The 21,322-nt window shown below is 54.9% G+C and overlaps 1 protein-coding gene across 1 annotated transcript in view; it reads left to right on the top strand.

Moving 5' to 3' along the window:
* Positions 1 to 1,537: 1,537 nt before the first annotated feature.
* NTN1 (netrin 1) overlaps positions 1,538 to 21,322 on the top strand; it is a 115,958-nt gene continuing 96,173 nt past the window's right edge. Inside the window, exon 1 of the mRNA XM_069872333.1 lies at positions 1,538 to 2,573. Coding sequence (XP_069728434.1) covers positions 1,571 to 2,573 — 1,003 coding nt within the window. The 5' untranslated portion in view covers positions 1,538 to 1,570. The remainder of the gene's footprint in view (positions 2,574 to 21,322) is intronic.

The following is a 21,322-nucleotide window of genomic DNA, read 5'->3' as shown; positions in this document are numbered from 1 at the left end:
TTAACAAATCCCGGCTGCGGCGGGGCTGGGGGGCGATAGGGGGAGCGATGGGGGGCAGGGAGGCAGCGGAGCCCCCGCTGCCCTGCAGGGAAGGCGGTTGCATTGCCAAAGCCGCCCCGCTGGGCTAGCAGGCCCGGGAGCAGATTAATCAGGCGCTAATTCAATTTACAACAACCACTTTTATTCAGCTCGGTAGCAAGGAATTCAAAGCGGGGAGAGGGGCGGGCGGAGGGGAGGGGGCGGAGGCCGGGCTGGGGCTCGTCGCTGCCCGGGCAGCCCCCGGCCCCTCGGGCTGCCCCGACGGGGCGAACCGGGAGGGACCGCGATGCCGTGCCAGGGCTCTGACGCTTGGGAGAGAGGGCAGCTCCGCTGGAAAAATAAAAGTGCCCTTTTCATCAAGGAGGGAGGGGAGGAGGGCGGCTGGGAGCCTCGGGAAGGAAAGCCGGGAAGGAAAACCCTCCGCTCCCTCCCGGCATCTCGGTACCGGCCTTCGGGGCGCTCGTCCGGCCGGGGGCACCGCGGGGGGAGCCGGAGCGGAGCCGGGGGGCGACCCCTCCGGAGGAAGAGCCCAGCCGTCGGGGGGCGGCTCGCCCGGCACCGAGTGTCCTCCGGGGCCTGGGGCTGAGCACAGCGCGGAGAGGGACAAGTGCCGCCCTTTAACCCCTTCCTCGCTTTAAGGAAAGAGCTGACAAGCTGCAAAGCAAGGGGGAGCCACCCCTTCACCAGGATAAACCCCCTCAAACAGCCTGCCGGGGGTCGCTGGGCCCCTTAGTTCCCGTGTCGGACTCGAGAATTCGAGACAGTTAAACTTCCCGGCGTCGAGTTTTCTTTCCCAGGGGCGGAGGCTGGTGTCCCAGCGGGCTCCTGCGCTGGACGCTGGTCTGGCCCGGTCCCCTCCCACCCCAGTGAGGGGGTCTCACCCCGCCTGCCCTGCTGGGCAAGGGACCCCGGCAGCGAGCGGCTGGGAGAGGGCCCGATCCTGTCCCTCTCGGCGTCCCCAAAGGGAGGCGGGGGGTGGGGGGTGGGTGTGCTCCTCCCGTCACCTCCTCCCCCTCATGTCCCAGCACAGAGGGGATGGGATGGGGCGGGGGGGCGGGGGGAAAGAAGGAAAGGAGACCCCAGTCCCGGCTCCTCGGGGCAGCCCGGGGAGCCCCGCGGCGGCGGCTCTGACGCCCATCACCGCGGTGTCGGGGCGGGCCCCGTCCCTTTCCCATCCCCCCCCGCCCCTTCTCCCCGAGGCTTGTGCGTGTCTCTGGCTGAGCCGCCAGTGGATGTCGTTGTTCTGTTCCTTGAAGCGCGATGTCACTCCTTTAGCGTGACCTCAAAGGCGGCGGCGGGGGCTGGGACCGCCAGTCATTCTCCGTGCGAGAGCCGGGGCGGGAGGCAGGCGGGACCCAGCCAGACCCGCCGCCAGCCCCCACTTATTTTTTTTTTCTTTTTTTTTTTCTTTTTTTTTTTTTTTTGTGGTGCCGTCTCCCCTTTCTCCGCGGGGCTGGCCGCGGGGCGGGCGATGCTCGGCGCTCCCTGAGCCGCCGCACCGAGTGGCCCCGCGGAGCCCTCCTCTCGCAGGATGCTCGCCCTGCTGCTGGCCGCGGCGTGGCTAGCGCAGCCCCTGCGCGGGGGCTACCACGGCGGCGGCGGCATGTTCGCCGTGCAGACGGCTCAGCCCGACCCCTGCTACGACGAGCACGGGCTGCCCCGCCGCTGCATCCCGGATTTCGTCAACTCGGCTTTCGGGAAGGAGGTGAAGGCGTCGAGCACCTGCGGGAAGCCGCCGTCGCGCTTCTGCGTGGTGGCGGAGAAGGGCGAGGAGCAGGTCCGCTCCTGCCACCTCTGCAACGCCTCGGACCCCAAGCGAGCCCACCCGCCCTCCTTCCTCACCGACCTCAACAACCCGCACAACCTGACGTGCTGGCAGTCCGAGGGCTTCGTGCAGCACCCGCACAACGTCACCCTCACCCTCTCGCTCGGCAAGAAGTTCGAGGTGACCTACGTCAGCCTGCAGTTCTGCTCGCCGCGCCCGGAGTCCATGGCCATCCACAAGTCCATGGATTACGGCAAGACCTGGGTGCCCTTCCAGTTCTACTCCTCGCAGTGCCGCAAGATGTACAACAAGCCCAGCCGCGCCGCCATCACCAAGCAGAACGAGCAGGAGGCCGTGTGCACCGACTCGCACACCGACGTGCGGCCCCTCTCGGGCGGCCTCATCGCCTTCAGCACCCTGGACGGCCGCCCCTCGGCCCACGACTTCGACAACTCGCCGGTGCTGCAGGACTGGGTGACGGCCACCGACATCAGGGTCACCTTCAGCCGCCTCCACACCTTCGGCGACGAGAGCGAGGACGACTCCGAGCTGGCCCGCGACTCCTACTTCTACGCCGTCTCCGACCTGCAGGTCGGCGGGCGCTGCAAGTGCAACGGGCACGCGTCCCGCTGCGTCCGCGACCGCGACGACAGCCTCGTGTGCGACTGCAAGCACAACACGGCCGGCCCCGAGTGCGACCGCTGCAAACCCTTCCACTACGACCGGCCCTGGCAGAGAGCGACCGCCCGCGAGGCCAACGAGTGCGTGGGTGAGTGGCACCCGGGGCGCCGGGGGGACCAGAGACCGAGGGAAGGGAGAGGGGACAGCCGGCACCCGGCAAGGGACCCCAGGGAGAGGGAGGGAAAGGAGCGGGGACACCCAGGACTCGGAGGGAAAGGCGTGGGGACATCCCGGAGCCAGAGGGAAAGGAACACAGACGGCCAGAATCTGTAGGGGAAGGAATGGGGATACCCAGGACCTGACAAGGGACTTTGGATCAGGGAGGGAAAAGCGTGGGGACATGCAGGACTCGGAGGCAAAGGCGTGGGGACATCCCGGAGCCAGAGGGATGGCACCCGGCAAGGGACCCCAGGGAGAGGGAGGGAAAGGAGCGGGGACACCCAGGACTCGGAGGGAAAGGCGTGGGGACATCCCAGAGCCAGAGGGAAAGGAACGCAGATGGCCAGAATCTGTAGGGAAAGGAATGGGGGCTTCCAGAATCTGTAGGGAAAGGAACGTGGACATCCAGAATCTGTAGGGAAAGGAACGCGGACATCCAGAATCTGTAGGGAAAGGAATGGGGACATCAAGAATCTGTAGGGAAAGGAATAGGGACATCCAGGACCTGACAAGGGACTTTGGAACAGGGAGGGAAAGGCGTGGGGGCATCCAGGACTCGGAGGCAAAGGCATGGGGACATGCAGGAACCGGCAAAGGACTCGAGGAACGGAGAAGGAAAGGAACGGGGTCATCCAGAATCTGTAGGGAAAGGAATGGGGATATCCAGGATCCGGCAAGGGGCTTTGGAACCGGGAGGGAAAAGCATGGGGACATCCAGGACTCGGAGGCAAAGGCATGGGGACAGCCAGGAGCCGGCAAAGTACTTGAGGGAGAGGGAGGAAAAGACACGGGAACATCCAGGAGCCAGCAAAAGACTTTAGGAACGGAGAAGGAGAGGAATGGGGTTATCCAGGATCCGGAGGGAAAAGAACGGGGACATCCAGAATCTGTAGGAAAAGGAGTGGGGATATCCAGGACCTGACAAGGGACTTCAGGGCGAGGGAGGCAAAGGCATGGGGACATCCAGGAGCCGGCAACGGACTTTGGAACCGGGAGGGAAAAGCTTGGGGACATCTAGGACTCGGAGGGAAAGGAGCGGGGACAGCCAGGAGCCGGAGGGAAAGGCACGGGGACACCCAGCACCCAGCAAGGGACTTTGGAGCCGGGAGGGAAAAGCATGGGGACATTCAGGAGCCGGAGGGTAAGGAACGGGGACATCCAGGATCCGACAAGGGACTTCAGGGAGAGGGAGGGGAAAGCATGGGGACATCCAGGGGCCGGCAAAGGACTTTAGTAACGGAGAAGGAGAGGAATGGGGTCATCCAGGATCCGGAGGGAAAGTAACGCAGACATCCAGAATCTGTAGGGAAAGGAATGGGGATATCCAGGATCCGGCAAGGGACTTTGGAACCGAGAAGGAAAAGCATGGGGACATCCAGGAGCTGGCAAGGGACTTTAGGAACGGAGAAGGAAAGGAACGGGCTCACCCAGGATCCGAAGGGAAAGGAACGGGGACATCCAGGATCCGACAAGGAACCAGGAGGGGAAAGAATGGGGACATCCAGGAGCCGGAGGGAAAGGAACGGGGACAGCTAGAATCTGTAGGGAAAGGAATGGGGATATCCAGGAGCCGACAAGGGACTTTGGAACGGGAAGGGAAAGGCATGGGGACATCCAGGACTCGGAGGCAAAGGCATGGGGACATCCAGGAGCTGGCAAGGGACGTTAGGAACGGGGAAGGAAAGGAACGGGGATATCCAGGATCCAGCTAGGGACTTCAGGGAGAGGGAAGGAAAAACATGGGAACATCCAGGAGCCGGAGGGAAAGGAACGGGGACATCCAGGATCCAGCTAGGGACTTTAGGATCGGGGAGGGAAAGGCATGGGGACATCCAGAATCCGGCAAGGGACTTGAGGAACGGGGAAGGAAAGGAATGGGGACATCCAGGACCCGGCAAGGTAAAAGGCACAGGGACATCCAGGGACACGGCAAAACGACAGGCACAGGGACATCCAAGAGTCGGCAAGAAACTTCAGGAACGGGGAGGGAAAGGCACGGGGACATCCAGGACTCGGAGGGAAAGCAACGGGAGCATCCAGAATCCGGCAAGCGAATTCAGGGAGAGCGAGGGAAAGGAACGGGGGCATCCAGAACCTGGCAAGAGACCTTCAGGAAAGAGCAGGGAAAGGAATAGGGACAACCAGCACCCTGCAAAAGGACTTAAAAAATGGCAGGGAAGAGGCACGGGGACATCCAGGACCCAGCAAGGGGCTTAAGGGACGAGGAGGGAAAGAAACGGGGACATCCAGGGACGCAGCGAGCAGTACGGGGACACGCAGGGACATGGCGAGCAGCGCGGGGACATCCAAGGACACGAAGAGCTGCACAAGGACCCGCAGGGAGACGGGGAGCAGGACAGGGCGAGGACACTGAGGTACCCGGGAGCGTAGGACAAAGAAGGGGACAGCGAGGGACCCAGAAGCCGGAGCCGGGGGTGTGGAGGCACCGGGAAGCGCAGGGAACGACACACCAGGCAGCGCAAGGCAAGGGACAGTGGGCACCGCGAGCGCTGGCGACAACACCGGAGGACCCCGAAATGCAGCACAGGGGACACGGGGACCCGCCGGGGAGGCGCAGGAATGTGGGACACGGGGGGAACCCGGGAGCTGAAGGCAGCGAGGGACACGGGAGCGCAGGGCTCTGGACGGGGAGACTGAGACCCAGAGCAGGGGACAGCGGGAGGCTCGGAAAAGCGGGGCGGGGGACACCGACTTGCTCAGAGAGGCGAAAAGGGACAGTCGGGAGACCGGGAAAACACCGTTCGAGTCCGGAGAAGCGCAGGGGAGCCGGGGCTGGCTGGGAAGGGTCTCTCGTCCCGGTCAGCTCCCGGAGCGGGGTCCCGCTCCCTTCCCGGGGCTCAGAGCCCCGCCGCAAAGCCTCCGGCTCAGCGAGAGGCTCCGTGCCCGGACGGGACGGGGATGGGCTCCGGTCCTTCCCGGGGGAAGAAGGCGGCGGGCGCTGGGGTAGAGCTGCTCGGCAAAACCCGCGGCTCCCGTCGCTGCATCCTCGGGGGGAGCCGGTGTCGGGGCGCGGAGGGCTTGAGAAAACCGGGGAGCAGCCGCTTCGCTCTGTCTCGACCGAGAAACCCGCTTGGCTGTAAGCGATCCTCAGCCCCCCGGGTGCCCCCGAGGAGAGACGGGGTGTCCCTGGCTTCTGCCCGGGGTGACCGAGGCTGGAGGGTTTGAGATGCTCTTCCCCTTGACTCCCGACCCCTCCGGGCGCTGCTGGCCCCGTCCTCTCGTAGTTTGGGGGTCGCAGCCCCCGGGATGAGCCGCGTGTCGGGGTTGGGATGCTGGGATGCTCCGCACCGGGATCCCCGGCCCTTCCGAGAGCATCCCGAGCCCCACCCGCCGCTTTATTGACACGGAAAACACGGCCCCGTCTTCCAAAACATTTGCGGCTCCGACGACGGGAAAAAAAAAACCTCCCCGAGCGGCTGGAGTCGGGCAATTTTTTTTTATTATTATTCATTTTTTTTTTACCCCTTATTTTGTTATTTTTCTCCCCCCAAATTTCAGTCGGAGGTGTCCCTTGCAGAGAGCACAATTTTTCCACCAGACCCGTCAGCACCGAGGGTACCTGGCGGGGAGAAGAGGGGGAAGAGGCAGGGAGAGACCTTTCCTGGGAGGGGAAGGCGGTGGGAGCTGCTCGGATGTGCCAAACCCGTCTCGATGCTTTTATCTCCGCGAGCTGCTCCCCTTCTGCCCCGGCGGGATCAGGAGAGATCTTCATTCTCTTGAGAGGGAAGCCAAACCCAGCACTGGGGAGGCCAATCAGCCAAATCAGCTGAATTTGCCTCAACCACTGCTGTAAGAACTCATCACATTTTTTTTTTCACCAAATTTGCACTTTTCTACAAAATCGTGGGTTTTTTTTGTTTGTTTGTTTGTTTTGTTTTTCTTCTTTTCAGTCAGGAGAGAAATGATAGAATGTGTCTGTTTTGCTAAAAATTCGTGTGTTTGCTTTTGTAAGCCCTTTTCCCTCCTGCCAAAAGAAAATCTTGGTTCCTATTTAAGCATATTTGGGGCTGAAAAAGGAATGTGCTGGAGCCCAGCAGCTCTCGGGGATGAGACTCCCCTTCTCCATCATTTCCCAGGGCAAATCCAGCGCTGCCTCTTCCCCAGCAGCAGGGCCAGGGGACCAGGGGTCTCAGCCCCCCATCCCTCAGCGCTGTCTCACAGGCAGGTACAAACTCCCTGCATGCAGAAGGAGTTGCCGTTATCAACAATACCGTAAAATTCGATGCAATCTTGGGGTGCTATTGGACCCTTGCTTTATTCTGCAGCATCCTGACGTGCTCCTGAAAAATGCCTCTGTTCAGCTCTTGTGCTGATCCTGTGCACTTAACATCGTTCTCCCTTCCAGTTTGCTTCCAATAATAAGGGAACAAGTTCCCAGTCTCTGGTAAAATGTGTGACTTTTGCGCCTTGCTTTGCGTTTCGGACCATGCACGATTGTAGCCACCTCAGACCTGTGCAAATGAAAATCACTCTGTTTTTAGCTTTTGTGCCGACTTTCCTGGGAAGTGAATGTTTGGAAGGATGAAGCTACCATAAAATGATTTCTCCCAGCCCATTTCTGCTGCACATTTCCTGGGGCTGCACCTATCAGTCTGGAAAACCAACCATGGCCAAACCATGGTGTTGCCCTGCCAAGCCCACACTGCCTGGAATAATCCCCCCAGATAAACATCACAATAACCCTATTCAGCTCCCACCCACTCTCATGACCATCAGCCCACCCTGGTTTCACTCCTAAATCCAGAGAGAAAGTCAGGCTTTGTGGTCACCCGAGGGCTGTGGATGCAGAGGCTGGGGATGAGCGATGAGCTGGTGGAGACGTTGCCGGTGGGATCTAGAGGGATCTTTAGGCGCTTGAGAGGGAAGTCAGAGGAGGCCAGACTCCTGAGCAACAATGGTGAGGGGTAGGTGAATCAGCCAAACTAGCCAAATTTGCCCCCAACAGTGGTTTAAGAACACATTATGATTTTTTCACTAAATTTGCTCTTTTCTGGAAAATTGAGGTTTTTTTTTCAACCAATGAGAGAAATGATAGAACGTGTCTGCTCTGCTTAAAAATTTGGATGTTTGCTTTTGTAAGCCCACTCCCCCTGCCAAAACCCAATCTTTGTTCCTATTCAAGCTTATTTGGGGCTGAAAAAGAAACCCTCTGGGGTTTCTGACAAAAAGTCAAAATTTCCCACGGGAACAGTTTTTGCCAGCCAGATCTAAGTTTTCTTTATCGCTTCTTGCTGCCTGCAAGAGCTCGGGTACAGCATGAGGAGAGGACACGGCCTGGCCCCAGGAGATGTTCTCCAGGGCCCTGCTCCTGCAGAAGGAGCTTTTCATGGCTTCAGGTTCCCATTAACTTTACCTGGCAAACAATTCATCCACGTAGAGCTTGGCCTTACAGTCCAGCTTTGGCCGAGCGCCTGGGAGCGAACATGCTCTAGGGAGGATACAGCTTGGAGACAAGCTTGGAGGTCTGTTCTCCATCCTCCCTCTCTCCAGGGCCATCGGGCCAACTCTATTTGCTTAGCATCGGTCCAGCCCAAGCCCCACGTCTCCAACTCAGTTTGTCCTGATGAAGACTTCATCTCCCCTGTGAGAGGAGATTGCAGCTGGAAAAGGCTTGGACTAAAATGCTGTCAGAGCTCAACTGCTGGTGAGCTTGTGTGGACACTCGAAAATGCAACCAGAAGCTTTGACCAGCTTTAGTGACACCAATAAAATGTGATCGACACCATTCTACAATTTCTTGTGCACCGGCGCATTATTTTCAGTGCTGGAAATGAGCACGGACAGGCGCTGCTTTTTGAGAACTCGCTTTAGTTTGCGTAAAATACCTTCACATTTGCTTTGGCTGGAGAAAGCGCTACTAGACAAACGCAGGCTGCAGCTTGCTGACAGGCGCTTTGAGAATGACCTCCAGACTCTGTTCCCAGTGCTGGCTCTGGGGCTTCGCAGCCCTTTTCCCCGCAGGCTGGGAGATGCACCCACCACCTGCACGTGTGTCTGACGTCAGTGGTGTTCGCAGGTGCTGGGCGCCTCTCAGATTTTGGCGCTCTGTGATGCCTAGAGAGCGTTTAACAACAACAAGTGCGATTGCGAGGAGAGAAAGGAAACATCTTGTGTTTTCAGAGATGGGATTTGGCACAAGCTGCGTGCGAAGCCTGGTGTTAGACAGGCTGTGCTCTGCGGTGTGCTCTGCAGTAGGGTTCCCAGGCTGGGATACGTCTCATGTCAGAGCAGTTTGCAAGCAAGTCTCTCCTCCAGCTAAAAGGAAACTTCATCTCACACAAGGAGGGGACCAGGAACTATGAGAGAGCAGCCTGCCAAACACTCCCAATAAAACACTTCCTTCCAGACGGACTCGGGGCTTTATCATCTCTGCGGCAGCCCAGGGAGGTGTTTGCAGGGCAGCGCTTGCTGAAACAGCCAGTGGGCTCCTTCCATCCTTATCACAACCAGGGAAATCAAATCTTCCCACTGCAGTAAGCTCCTCTCACTGTGGTCCTGCAGAGGGATATAAGGACTGTAGGATTTCATCTTAGGGAGTTCCTGGTGTCCCTTATAAAATTTAAGTGATCCCTTTTCTTCAGCCCGCATTAATCATATCCATTTAAAAAACCTTTGCGGTTCACATCCCACCTGTAGCCGTCTTCCTCAGTGGGACGTTGGGTGGAGATCATAGGATCATAGAATCATTAGGTTGAAAAAGACCCCCGAGGTCATCAACTCCAACCATACCTGTCCACTGCTAAATCCTGTCCCCAGGCACTTCATCCATTGCTTAGCCGGGTGAGCAGACCCCCCATGCCTGTCTGCAGGGTTCAGACACCCCAGGAACACGAAGCAGAGAGGAGGTCCAGGCAAGTCCTGGGGCCACCGGTGGGTGACAATGATTCCTAGTGGCCGAGACCCATCAGACCATTAAGGACTGGGCTGGTGGAAGATGCCTTTTCTGTCTTCTCCTCTCCTGTGGTGATTCAGGGATCTGCAAAAGGTCTGGCTGAGGGACAGAGGAAGAGAGGGCTCTGCCTGGAGCAGAGTAGAAAGTAGAGTGTGGGTAGGAGCAGCAGAGCTGACAGGGAGCAGGTCAGGCAGGGGCACATCCATTGCACCCTCTTCCCCTTCGGTTCATGGCACCATGGTGGGATGGGAGTCAGACAGAGGACTTAAGTGGTTTTGTAAATCCCTCTGTGAGGAAAGAGGAGATCTGAATCATAGAATCATAGAATAACCGGGTTGGAAAAGACCCATCGGATCATCGAGTCCAACCATTCCTATCAATCACTAAACCATGTCCCTCAGTGGCTCATCCACCCATTCCTTAAACACCTCCAGGGAAGGTGACTCAACCACCTCCCTGGGCAGCCTCTGCCAGTCCCCAGTGACCCTTTTCTGTGAAAAATATTTTCCTAATGTTCAGCCTGAACCTCTCTTGGTGGAGCTTGAGGCCATTCCCTCTTGTCCTGTCCCCTGTCACCTGGGAGAAGAGCCCAGCTCCCTCCTCTCCACAACCTTCTTTCAGGGAGTTGGAGAGAGCAATGAGGTCTCCCCTCAGCCTCCTCTTCTCCAGGCTAAACACCCCCAGCTCTCTCAGCCGCTCCTCTTGTTCTCCAGCCCCCTCACCAGCTTTGTTGCTCTTGTCTGGACTCGCTCCAGAGCCTCAACATCCTTCTTGTGGTGAGGGGCCCAGAACTGAACACAGGATTCGAGGAGCGGTCTCCCCAGTGCCGAGTCCAGAGGGAGAAGAACCTCCCTGGACCTGCTGGTCACACCGTTTCTGATACAAGCCAAGATGCCACTGGCCTTCTTGGCCATTTGGGCACACTGCTGTCCCCATTGCTTTCCCCGCTTGTGGTCACATCTCTTCCAGAGGGTTGGGGAAGGATGCAAGTGTCTTTTCTTGCCTTGTAAAGCAGCATCATTTCCTATCTGAGCATACAGGCTCTGAGCAGGATTTGCAAGGATTTAAGGTTGCTTCCAATCTGAACCACTCTGTGATCTCCAGTGTGGGCAAGCAGGATCCCCAGGGTGTAGCATCCTTTGCCCATCTGAGATGGGTGCTGCTACCTGGGGCTGGGCAGCACAGCGTGGCAATCTCTCTAGATTGAACAAGCCAGGCAAGGCTGATGGGTGGATTTTGGAGCTGCTGTGTGCTGATTCTGCCCATTATTTTCTGATGGTATTAGGGATACTCATCATCTCTGACATTCAGGCTTGTCTTGTGCCTCAGTTTCCTCATTTATAGAGAATAAAGGAGGGCAGTGCAAAATACTTTGGACTTGGAGTAAGAAAGACCTGAAGCAGTATCACAGCATCCTTGTGCCTAGGGAAACCCTTCATCTGGGGCAGCTTCACCAGCAACGTGACACCAGTCTGGGACTGGAACAGACCCTGTGCTGGACCTCTCGTGGCACCATGTGCTGTCAACACAGCCTCAGGTCCTTCGCGCTCCAGCCCTGGTTCAGCTCCTGGTGGGTTGTTCTGTGGGGGGATTGCACGAGCTGTGGTAACGCTGTATTGCTGAGCAGATGGGTGCTGTAGCCATAGAAATATGGGCCCGTAAGCTGCTGAGCCTCCCATTGTAGCCTCCCAAGCGGGCCTTGCGTGGGCAGAGCTTTCTCACAGGCTTTTATTCTCAGGAAGCTTAAAGTTAAACTGATTTCCAACAGAAAGGTTTTTACACCAACAAACAAACAAACAAAAAAAGCGCAGTTGAGGCTAAAACAAAACCAAGCTTGGCACTCTGCGTTGGACACTTGCCTTCCCTTGAGCTTGTCCACGGCTAATCTCTGCCCTCCTCTTTCTGGGCCAAAGCATGTCATCCTTATTCAGCCTCTGCTGGCCTCGCTCCGGCCAACTCCCCGTGACCGTCTGGGGGATGTGCTGCCTCTCCAAGGATGGAGCGAGAAGCTTGCGAAGGCTCTTAAATCTCTGCTGCCTGTAGGGATCCTGCCTGTAGAAACAATCCTGGGGTTCAGGTTTTGGTTTTCCCACCTGGTCTGTGAAGTCAGAGCAGCTGGGATGTCTTTATATTTTTAATGTATCACCCTGCGCACCTTGGAGATGCAGGACAGACTTTCTGAACATGGAGAGCTGCTGCCAGCTTGGGTTCTAGGTCTCTCCTGCCTCCCTTTTGATGTAGTGTTTTTGGAGGCTTTTGCACTTATTATAGGCTATTGCATGCAGGTGTTGGGCTATGCAAGCAGAGTTTTCCTGGGAACCTTCTGGAGGATTTTGGTAGGCTGTGTTGAGCTTCTTCCCCAGCCAGTTTTGCCCGGGGGGACACACAGAGTGAAGGAAACCTTGGGTCAGGATGACTGGAACCAGCTGGCGACCTTCATAGCACACATCATTTTGCCCAGTGTTACTGTCACACAGCAGAAATAAACCCAACCAGCCCCGGGACCCACAAATACAACATCCAACCTTTCCTAGAAAGCACCGACACTGAAGCACAAGACACACCAGCCCTCGCCATGGCAAAGCTGAGCCCTTGATACACAGGGGGTCAACAGCCCCCAGACTCAGCGCTGCCTGGATCATTTATTTGCGGCACGTTCATGAGTGCACTAAACAGGTCCCTCTGATTTTTTCAGGCAGCGGCAAAGGAGGTAGAGGTTTTGCTGCCAAGGTCAGCCTGCACAGACGTCTTCTGCCTGGAAAAAGGGTTCAGCAGTGGCAGAGCCCAGCAGTCACATCTGCTTCATCCCCAGGGCGTCTCTCAAGCGGTGGCTGCTGTTTGGCTTTCTCTGCTGCAATCAGCGGGGGATATTTCCTTTGCGTGACCCGAGCTCCCCTCCCTGAGCATCCCTGCCAGATCCCTGCTGGTTCCCACATGGCAGAGCTGGGCTCCTGGCAGGGCTGTGGGGCTCAGCCTGGCCCTGCAGCCCGGCGTTGCAGGAGAGAGAGCTCCGGGCTCCAGTGGGAATCTAAGAACAAATCGTAAAGAAACTGAGCAGAACCTCACCCAATGCAAACCTGGCTCTGCCCGGTGGCAGCATCTCACCCTGGCTAACCATGCTCCAAACCACCCCCTGATGGCTGGGGCAGGGCTGCCTGGCTGAAGTGACAGGCGGGCTTTTAAAAAGATATTAGTGGAATAGCTTTCATTTATAGAGGGATTAGGATGCCCTGGGGACTGATAAGGAGACAGGGAGGCTTTTCCTGCTCTGAGCCCGTGCAGCCATGGAGGCCGTTGGGGGAGCAGAGCAGGGGGCTCTGCTGCTTTTGCTCCATCCCAGGTGGGAGCAGCCCGTGTTTGCGGCACAGATCAGCGACACAAAGGGGCTCAGCCACGCGCTGGCTGTGAGGTTGTGTTAGGCTGAGTGAAAGGAAACAGATTTATTGGTGGAGAATAAAAAAATTGTGCTGTTTTGTTTTTTGGTAGATACTGAAGAAACAGGTTCTGACCCAGGAGAGCACAGGCATCCACATCAGCAGTGGGTCGGGATGGAGAAGGCACGTAGCTCAGCTGGGAGTTTGTTATGGTTTTATTTCAAACAGCAGTGGGTTTAGTGGAGAGTAGAGTTTAAGCAGGGATGGAGTGACATGGCCAGAGAGACTGTTTTGTCCTGCAGCTCAGTGGGGATGGTGCTGGGTGTCCCAAGCTCTCAGCTGGCAGAGGAGGGGCTGCTGCATCCAAAGCATCCACAGCTGCACCCACAAACGGCATCAAACTGCTGCTATTCATGACATGCATCGTCTGCGCACAGCGACTGCGGCATCACTGCAGAGTGCAGCAGGCAAAAAAAAGCAATAGACATGGAAAGATCCCAGTTCCACGTTCCACAGGCGGCTGTGAGAGATCAGGGAGGGTGCTGGCAGGAGATTTCCTTTCAAGCTTTTTCAGTGTCTTGTGAATGATGTGAGGTTTGAAAACTGTATCTGCATCTCCTTCCTTGATAGAGTTTTGGAGGCTGGGGAAGAAAAAAATCTCTATTGGCACTCCTGAAAGCACAGTGTCTTTCTAAATTATTAGGAAGTTATGGACTGGAAGGGACCTCTGGCTTTGCCCACTGGCTGTTGTCATCCAGGTTGTGGCGTCCCTTGGAGAGGGATCCCCTCTTGTGCTGAGCACAAGGTATCGTGGGATGCTGTGATGTGGAGCTGTTGATGGTAAAGGATGAGCCCAGGAGACTCTTGCCAAAAAGGAGCAACAAGAAAGAGGTTGTGTGGGCAGGGGGGTGGCAATGCCAGTGGGGTGAGCAGACTTGGGTGGCAAAGGTGCTGCCTCTCCCCCGTTGTGGGAGAGGAAGGTGGAGAGCCAGGAGCCTACACCCAGGACCCTGAAATTCATGTAGGAAAAGGGAAAAAATGATGTGAGGGGCAGGAGCAGCCAGGGCACCGATGTAGGCCGTGAGCAGCCAGGCTCTGTGGGTTTGTTTGACAGCAAATCTATTCTTTCTGACCTGCTGTGGGGAGCTGCTGGCATGGGAAATGCTTTCTGACTGCAGAGAAACAGACACAGATTTGACAGTGGTGCATGATGGAGTGGGAAGAGCGCTCCCTGATTTCTCAGGGTGCTGGGGAGTGAAGGGATTTCTTTATCCCCCTGTCCCAGGTGGGAATTAAAAGAAGGAATGCAGGAGGAGGGCTGCTGGCTCAGCCATCCCTGCTTTGTGCACTCCGTCTTGGGGCTGTGTCATATCTGTGCTGGATCCCTGAGCTCCCAGCTTCCACAAGAAGCCCAGCTGTTCTGTCCCTAAGCACTATCTTTACGCAAGGCTGTGTACTCCAAGTTCACAGACAGGAAGATGGATGAGGAGTTCGTGTCGTCTTCCTCATGGTATTTCAGAGCCATTCATCACCCAGATCCCTGTCAGGGTGCGCTCTGCGATGCTGCGTGGATCATTGTGATCTGTGCTTCATTTTGACCAAGGATGGCTGTTTTCACAGCGGCTCTGTGGGGTGAATTAATGCCCCTTAGTGTCAATCATCTGGGTATAGCCCAGTTTTAGGTAGTGAGACCACAGTGGATGGAGAGAGCAAGGACAGAGCATCTGACTGGAAGAAGGGATTTGCCCAGTACCCACCAGCCCAGCCCAGCCCAGCATCTTAATTTGCTCTCACAGCTTCGGAAGCACTTTCTTTCAGGGTGTAGGGTATGAACTGTGGTTGGTCAGGCGATGTTCTGGGAAGGGCTGAGGTGTGCAAGGAGGAAGAAAGAGGTGAGTGAGACAGTGTGAGCAGATGAGACCTGAATCTCTGTGTTCTTAACCTCCTCTTCTTCATGCAAGACCTTCCCTAGACCCCATTCCCCATCCAGGAAAGTCACAGGTCTTCCTGGACCACTGGCCACTGCAGTATTTATTATTGCATAACCAGAAAGAGCCTGTCCCAGAGCCAAACCCCATCTGGAGGGATGTGCAAGACGTATCAAGAAACTATAAATGGAACAGGAAAGAAGGACAGGAAATGATGAGTAGAACTATGGATGGGATAAAAAGGTCTGGATTTAAAAAATCAGCCATTGCGGTGCCCAAGATGAGAAGAGCAACCTGTAGAGCATCCTCGGGATGGTCAAAGCCAGCCGCTCCCTCCTGGTGCTCGCAAACGGCTGTTGTTTTCCAGCCTCATCTGATAAGAGTCCCAGAACGCGGCAGGCGGCCGTTACGTGTTTCGCCTTCCTCTGCCGTCGCAGGCTGTCCCGAGCCGGGCTGTTTACTCGGTCGTCCGCCCGCCCTTTTGCAATAGGGAGTCAGTTCTGGTTAATGTTGGAGATTGTAACGTGATTACCGAAAGTCTCATGAAATTAAATCACTTTGCTTCAAAGCGGCCGGGGAGGGGGAGCGTCTCGCTGGCAGCAGGGATGGCCGAGCGGATATTGAAAGCAGCCTGGTAGCCAGTATTGCACGGCGCACAATTGAGCTCTGACAGTGTGAAGGCAAATACAAACAGCAGCTTGTGTTTGCACACAAAGGCTCTGTGCACCAGTATCCCTGGCCCTGTACTTTACACCCTCGGCTCTTGGGCAAAAAGTCCTGGGAGGGTAGGAGGGAGGGAAACTCCACTGAATATTTAGAAATGAATTGAACTGTGCAAACATGCCATTGGGAAGCTCTCAGTGTAACGCTTTAGAGCAGCTACCCGCCGGGGCTGGAACACAACTGCTGGACTTGAAAGGGCGACTTTCACGCTGAAGCAAAACTGGACAAAAGAAGATAAATGAAACGGGCTCCCGGCGGGGTTTGGTTTGTTTGTTTTTGTAACTCGGCTAATATTCCCGCATTGTTCAGCCCAGCGGCCCACTGTCTGTCCTTCACACGCTGCTCGTAAATTGGGGCTAAGCAGGCAGTGCAGGCAGCAGGCAGTGCAGGCAGGGAGGGAACGAGCTGCTCCAGCTCGGGGTCCTGGGGACTGTGGCAGTGTCCTCTGTGGCCGTCCAGGAGCGGGGAGTTGGATGTTCTGTGTCTACTGAGTTCCCATCACACCTTGTCATGCCAAGAAGTTCTGAGCCAGAGTGGTGATCATAGAATCGTGGAGTGGTTTGGATTGAGAGGGACCTCAAAGTGCATCCAGTTCCACCCCCTGCCATGGGCAGGGATACCTCCCACTGGATCAGGTTGCCCCAAGCCCCATCCAACCTGGCCTTGAACACCTCCAGGGATGGGGCAGCCACAGCTTCCCTGGGCAACCTGGGCCAGGTCCTCTCCACCCTCACAGCAAAACATTTCTTCCTAAATTCTCATCTCAATCTCCCCTCTTTCAGCTGAAAATCATTCCCCCTTCTCCTATCCCTGCACTCTCTGATCAAGACACCCTCCTCAGCTTTCCTGGAGGCCCTTGCAGTACTGGAAGCTGCTCTAAGGTTTCCCCGCAGACTTTTCTTTTCCAGGCTGAACAACCCCAACTCTCTCAGCCTGTCCTCATAGCACAGGGATGCACAGCCCTGTTAATTTCCAGGTGAATCTGAATTTAGCCTGTGGCATTTTGGGGCACGGTACATGGTCTGGGCTAGTAGCAGGAGTATTAAAAGGGTCTGTGGACCAATGCAACTTTGCTATCAGTGTGTTTGGCAGCTGAGCATGGCACGTCTTCATGATTTTCATGGATTTGGCAGCAAATCTGCTCAGATTTACCCCAGCGAGTACCTTTCAGACAAACCGTGGGTACTATCAGTGCTGTGTCAACAATCTCCATGCAGTGGTTCAGCATCAGAGTGAGGAACAGTGTTCATCCTTCCTACACCGTGTGCGTGGTCAGGGATATGTGTTTGTTGAGCTCAGAGCCTGCCCAGGGGCTCGGCGGACGCTGCTTTTGTGGAATGGACCACATGTGCAGAATCAGGGCATTGCTTCCAGTGCTGAAAGGGGCTAGAGGAAAGCTGGTCTGGGATCAGGGAGTGCAAGGACAGGAGGAGAGGTAATGGTTTTCAGCAGAAAGAGGGGAGATTGAGATGAGACCTTAGCAAGAAATATTTTCCTGTGAGGGTGGCGAGACCCTGGCCCAGGTTGCCCAGAGCAGTGGTGGCTGCCCCATCCCTGGAGGTGTTCAAGGCCAGGTTGGATGGGGCTTGGAGCCGCTGGTTCAGTGGGAGGTGTCCCTGCCCATGGCAAGGGGATGGAGCTGGATGCGCTTTGAGGTCCTTTCCAACCCAAACCATTCTGTGATTCTATGATTCTATGATTACAGAGTCCCAAAACCAGCTCTGGTGGATGCAGCCAGGTCAATACAGGCACTCATTTGATTCTAAGGCAAAATATCCCAAACCCCAACCTCTTGAAAATTCACTTGCTCCAGGATTTTGGGTGAAGAAGCAGCCACTTCAGGCACCACGGTATTTCTCTGGTTAGTAGGGAGTAAGCAAAAGCTTAATAATCAGCTGTATAAAAGTATTGATCAAATCAAACAGGACAATCAGGGATGCCTTTAAAAAATTAAATACCATTTAAGATGCACACACTTCTCACAAGCCTTTGCAAAATTCGGCAATCCGATTTCTCCAGCCCCTCAAAAAGAGCTGGTTTTTAGTCTCCACTTCACGAAGCTTCACCCAATCAAAAAAAAAAACCCAATTCCAACAAAACCCCAGACAGCTCATCACGTGCTTGGGGCGACCAAAGAAATCCCCTGGTTTTGGGTGACCAATGAATGTCCCCAGCAGTGAAAAGCGAACAATTTGTCGGCAGCCCATGCACTTGAAAACGAATGATCCAAATTATTCAGCGAGTCTCCCCGGATTGTGAATCCATTGAAAGAGGATCGAGACAGAGTCATAAATTATTCATTACCCAAAAGACAATGAAAATGCATATAATCATAACAATAATAATAACAACAACAATCGCAAAGCTAATAGTAGCAACAAGAATTCAGCCAGCTCTGCTGAACCAAGGAGGCGTGAAGACCCATAGACTTTATTTTCCCTTTATTCCAACCCTCCTTTAGAGCAGCTGTGTTAAATAAAGGGATGTAAAGTGGGTCAACATTTGGAATAAATGTATTTATTGCCAATAATTTGGCTCACTTGCCTTGCCTAGGGGTGATGTAGTTTGTACTCTGGTCCTTGGCAGCAAGGAGGGCCATGAACTCACAGGCATCACTGTTAATTGCTTAATATAATGAATTTCTCAGAGTCTTGGACTACTTTTAAGGAGCCTGTGGAAGTGGCTGCAGCGGAGGCATGTACTGTACCACTGTCCCTGGAAAATTTATAGGTGTTCATGAACTGAAAGAGAAGTGGAAAGTGCTGGCCTAACACATATCTCCGAGATTCGACTCTTCCTGGCTTGAATGGGACCTTGGTGGTGGAGTCACCAGGGACCCATTGAGGCAGTAAGAGAGCTAAAGAGAGGCCACAGCACTTGTCACCCAGCCCGAGAGTTTCCTGTAGTTGCTGGCACATACGTGCTTGGCTGGAAAACTCTGCCGCAGATACGCCGTGTGCCTGAATTTGGTGTGTTGCAGCTCTCCATCATTTTTCTGCCTTTGGGACCTGAGGCTTCCTTTGGGTCTCTTTTCTTTGGGACCTTCTTCCACCAACCTCCCCCAGAGGGATTTTGCCCAAGGGGAGTGTGCTGCCAGGCGATGCCTGGGCGATATTGAAGATTCAGATACATTTACATGCTCGCGCCGTGTTGTAAAGCACCCGACTACAACTTTGGCATGCAAATGAATTCCCGTTTGCAGCGAAGGGGCTCTGCCGTGGCACTCAGCCATCTCCCAACGGTTTCCCACAGGTTGCCCCGTGTTGGCAAGGGGGGGTCAGAAGGGCTGTACAGTCCGTTTGCTGTTGTTGGTCTTCCTCAGAGCTTTCTCCACCTGCTGCTCTCAGCAAGGAGAAGGGAACTTTGCTGCTGTTTCATGCCTGCAGAAGTAAAAAGGAAAAGGGTATTTTTAAGGCTGGGAAGCAGCAGGTAGAGCAGGAAGGAGCAAAGCTCTCACCCCAACCGGCTCCATCAGCTTTGGGTGTGCGGTGGGTGCACACGGTTTGAGTTCATAGAATCACAGAATCATACAATCATACAATCATACAATCATACAATCACTAGGTTGGAAAAGACCCACTGGATCCAACCATACAGTCAGTAGGTCAATGCTGCAGCAGTGGGACAGGTTTGGCACGATGGAGCCTATATGTGGGGGCTATTTTGGAGACCAGTGTGCTGAAATACCTACTCATAGAGCCTAAGGTTTGTTTGCTTGCTGAAATAATCTGCAGTTCAGGAGGAGTTTTATTTGCTTGCTGAAATAATATTCAATACAGACTCAGCCCAGCTCAGGTTGAGGGAAGTGTGAGAGGAGGGGGGACATGGAGGGGAGGCAGAGGAGGGTGCAGGACTGGCAGGGGACGTGGAAGGGGCCCGTCTGCTGAGCTGGGTGCCAGCGAGAGTTGGGGTTTCGTGGATCAGCGGTGCCTCTCCCCACGGCCGCGCTGGCAGGAGAGCTGAGCTCGTAGATCCTGTGCTGACAGGCAGCTGTAATGCAAGAAGGAGAAGAAAGAGTTCCTGCTGGCATTTTTGTTGGAAGTTGCCTGTGTATTAAGTGGAGAACGGTTTTCATTACCAGCTCCATTTTGGTACAATAAATCACAAACTAGCAAACACACTTCTGGCCTAGATTTTGCCCTCAGTTATGAGTGGCAGTAACCAGAGGCAAAAATCCAGCTTTGGCTGCAACGTTGTGGCCCATATGTTCACCTTTTGGAATTAATTTCTTCTCATAATTTCTGTGTAATTATACAGCATTGAAGGCTGATTATACGCTTCCTCTCATGGGCAATTAATATTGCTGATCTAGTGCCAAGGGTGCACTTTACAGACTCATGGAGAGAGACCAGCTCAGCCTCCAGTGACAAGGTGACAATCTGGACCCTGTTACCTTCAGCAAGGGGACTCCGTACCCCCGCCCTGAGTCCTCAGAGGAGATGGAGCCACCAGCTAGCAATTTAACACAGACCAAGTGCTTGCTGTTCAGCCATAGAAAGAACATTGAGCGGTTGTCTGCACTCCAGCTGCTGCTCAAATATTTGGGAGGTCATTTCTGCTGAGCAGGCTGGGAGAACCTGTAATTGCAACAGATGCTCTCCGACAGAGGCAGCCCGTGGGTGAGCGGAGTGGCTCATCTTCCCAAAGCAATAATCTAATTTATATCTCATAAGACAGTTTTATTTTTTGTGAATTACCAATGTCTTTTTATCCACCAGTGAACTGGCAGGTCTGTGCACACTCCCCGGGGTTCGGCCGCAGCCCGTGCTCCTACTTGAGACAGAGGGAGTGGAGGGTCGTAAAAGCAACTTCTTGCATCTGGTTATGGTGCCTATAAAATTAGAAGCTGGTTGCCCATTTAAACAAGCAATTTAAATGGATAACAAAGGCATCCCCTCGCCCACCTCAGCTTCTGTAAAACAACGGAGTGTAAGTGGATGCAAAGAAGAGGAGAACAGCACTGGGTTTGCTTGCGTCAGGCTTCCGCCTGCCTCAGCTGCTGCCAATGTTGCAGTGTTTGGATTTGTGTGCAACTTTCTGCATGCAAACAGCTTCAGTTCAGATGAGATGGAGAGAGAAAGCAAGTGGGAGAAGGAGAAATAATTTCTAGTTTCACCACAGGGTTTTGGATGAAGCCCTGCTCTCTCCCTGCGACGTTTGTTCTCCCGGTCTGGGTTTGGGCAGAAGGTCGGGCTTGGCTGCGTGTGGGCTTTGCTCCTGCTGAAGAATTCAGGAGAGGTGCTGCCTCAAGAAGTTGGGCTGCCCTGACCACCAGGCGTGGGGTGATCCTTGCAACCTTCCCTTGCAGCAGGAGGGCTCCCCCAAAGGCAGCCCACAGTGTTTTGTGGGACAGTGGGACATGGGACACATAGCCACTAGCTACCTGCAGCTCCACCTGCTTTCCTGGGGTCCTTGAATGGGAAAAGCAGCAACTTCACCTCTGTGGCCGGTGACCAGGGACAGCTTCATGTCCCAGGCTACAGAGATACACCACTTGCTTTGATAGTGCTGCCCTTTGTGCTTGTGCCTAGGCACCATCCCACAGCTCTGAGCTTCAATGTCAGGGGAAAATTAATAGCAAATTTGTGGAAAAAGAGAGGATATTTCCTGCATCTCCTATGCATCCGACAAAGAGCTGCTCAGAGAATCATATTCACTTGATCAAGGGAGTGCAGCCTCGTTGCATGCCCAATTCCACCTCTGTGGGAAGTAATTTGTGTGTCACTATGTGTCTCTGCCT

The sequence above is a fragment of the Phaenicophaeus curvirostris genome, chromosome 19 (assembly GCF_032191515.1).
Source record: "Phaenicophaeus curvirostris isolate KB17595 chromosome 19, BPBGC_Pcur_1.0, whole genome shotgun sequence".
Classification (NCBI taxonomy): Eukaryota; Metazoa; Chordata; class Aves; order Cuculiformes; family Cuculidae; genus Phaenicophaeus; species Phaenicophaeus curvirostris.
This window is presented reverse-complemented; position numbering and strand designations above follow the sequence as displayed.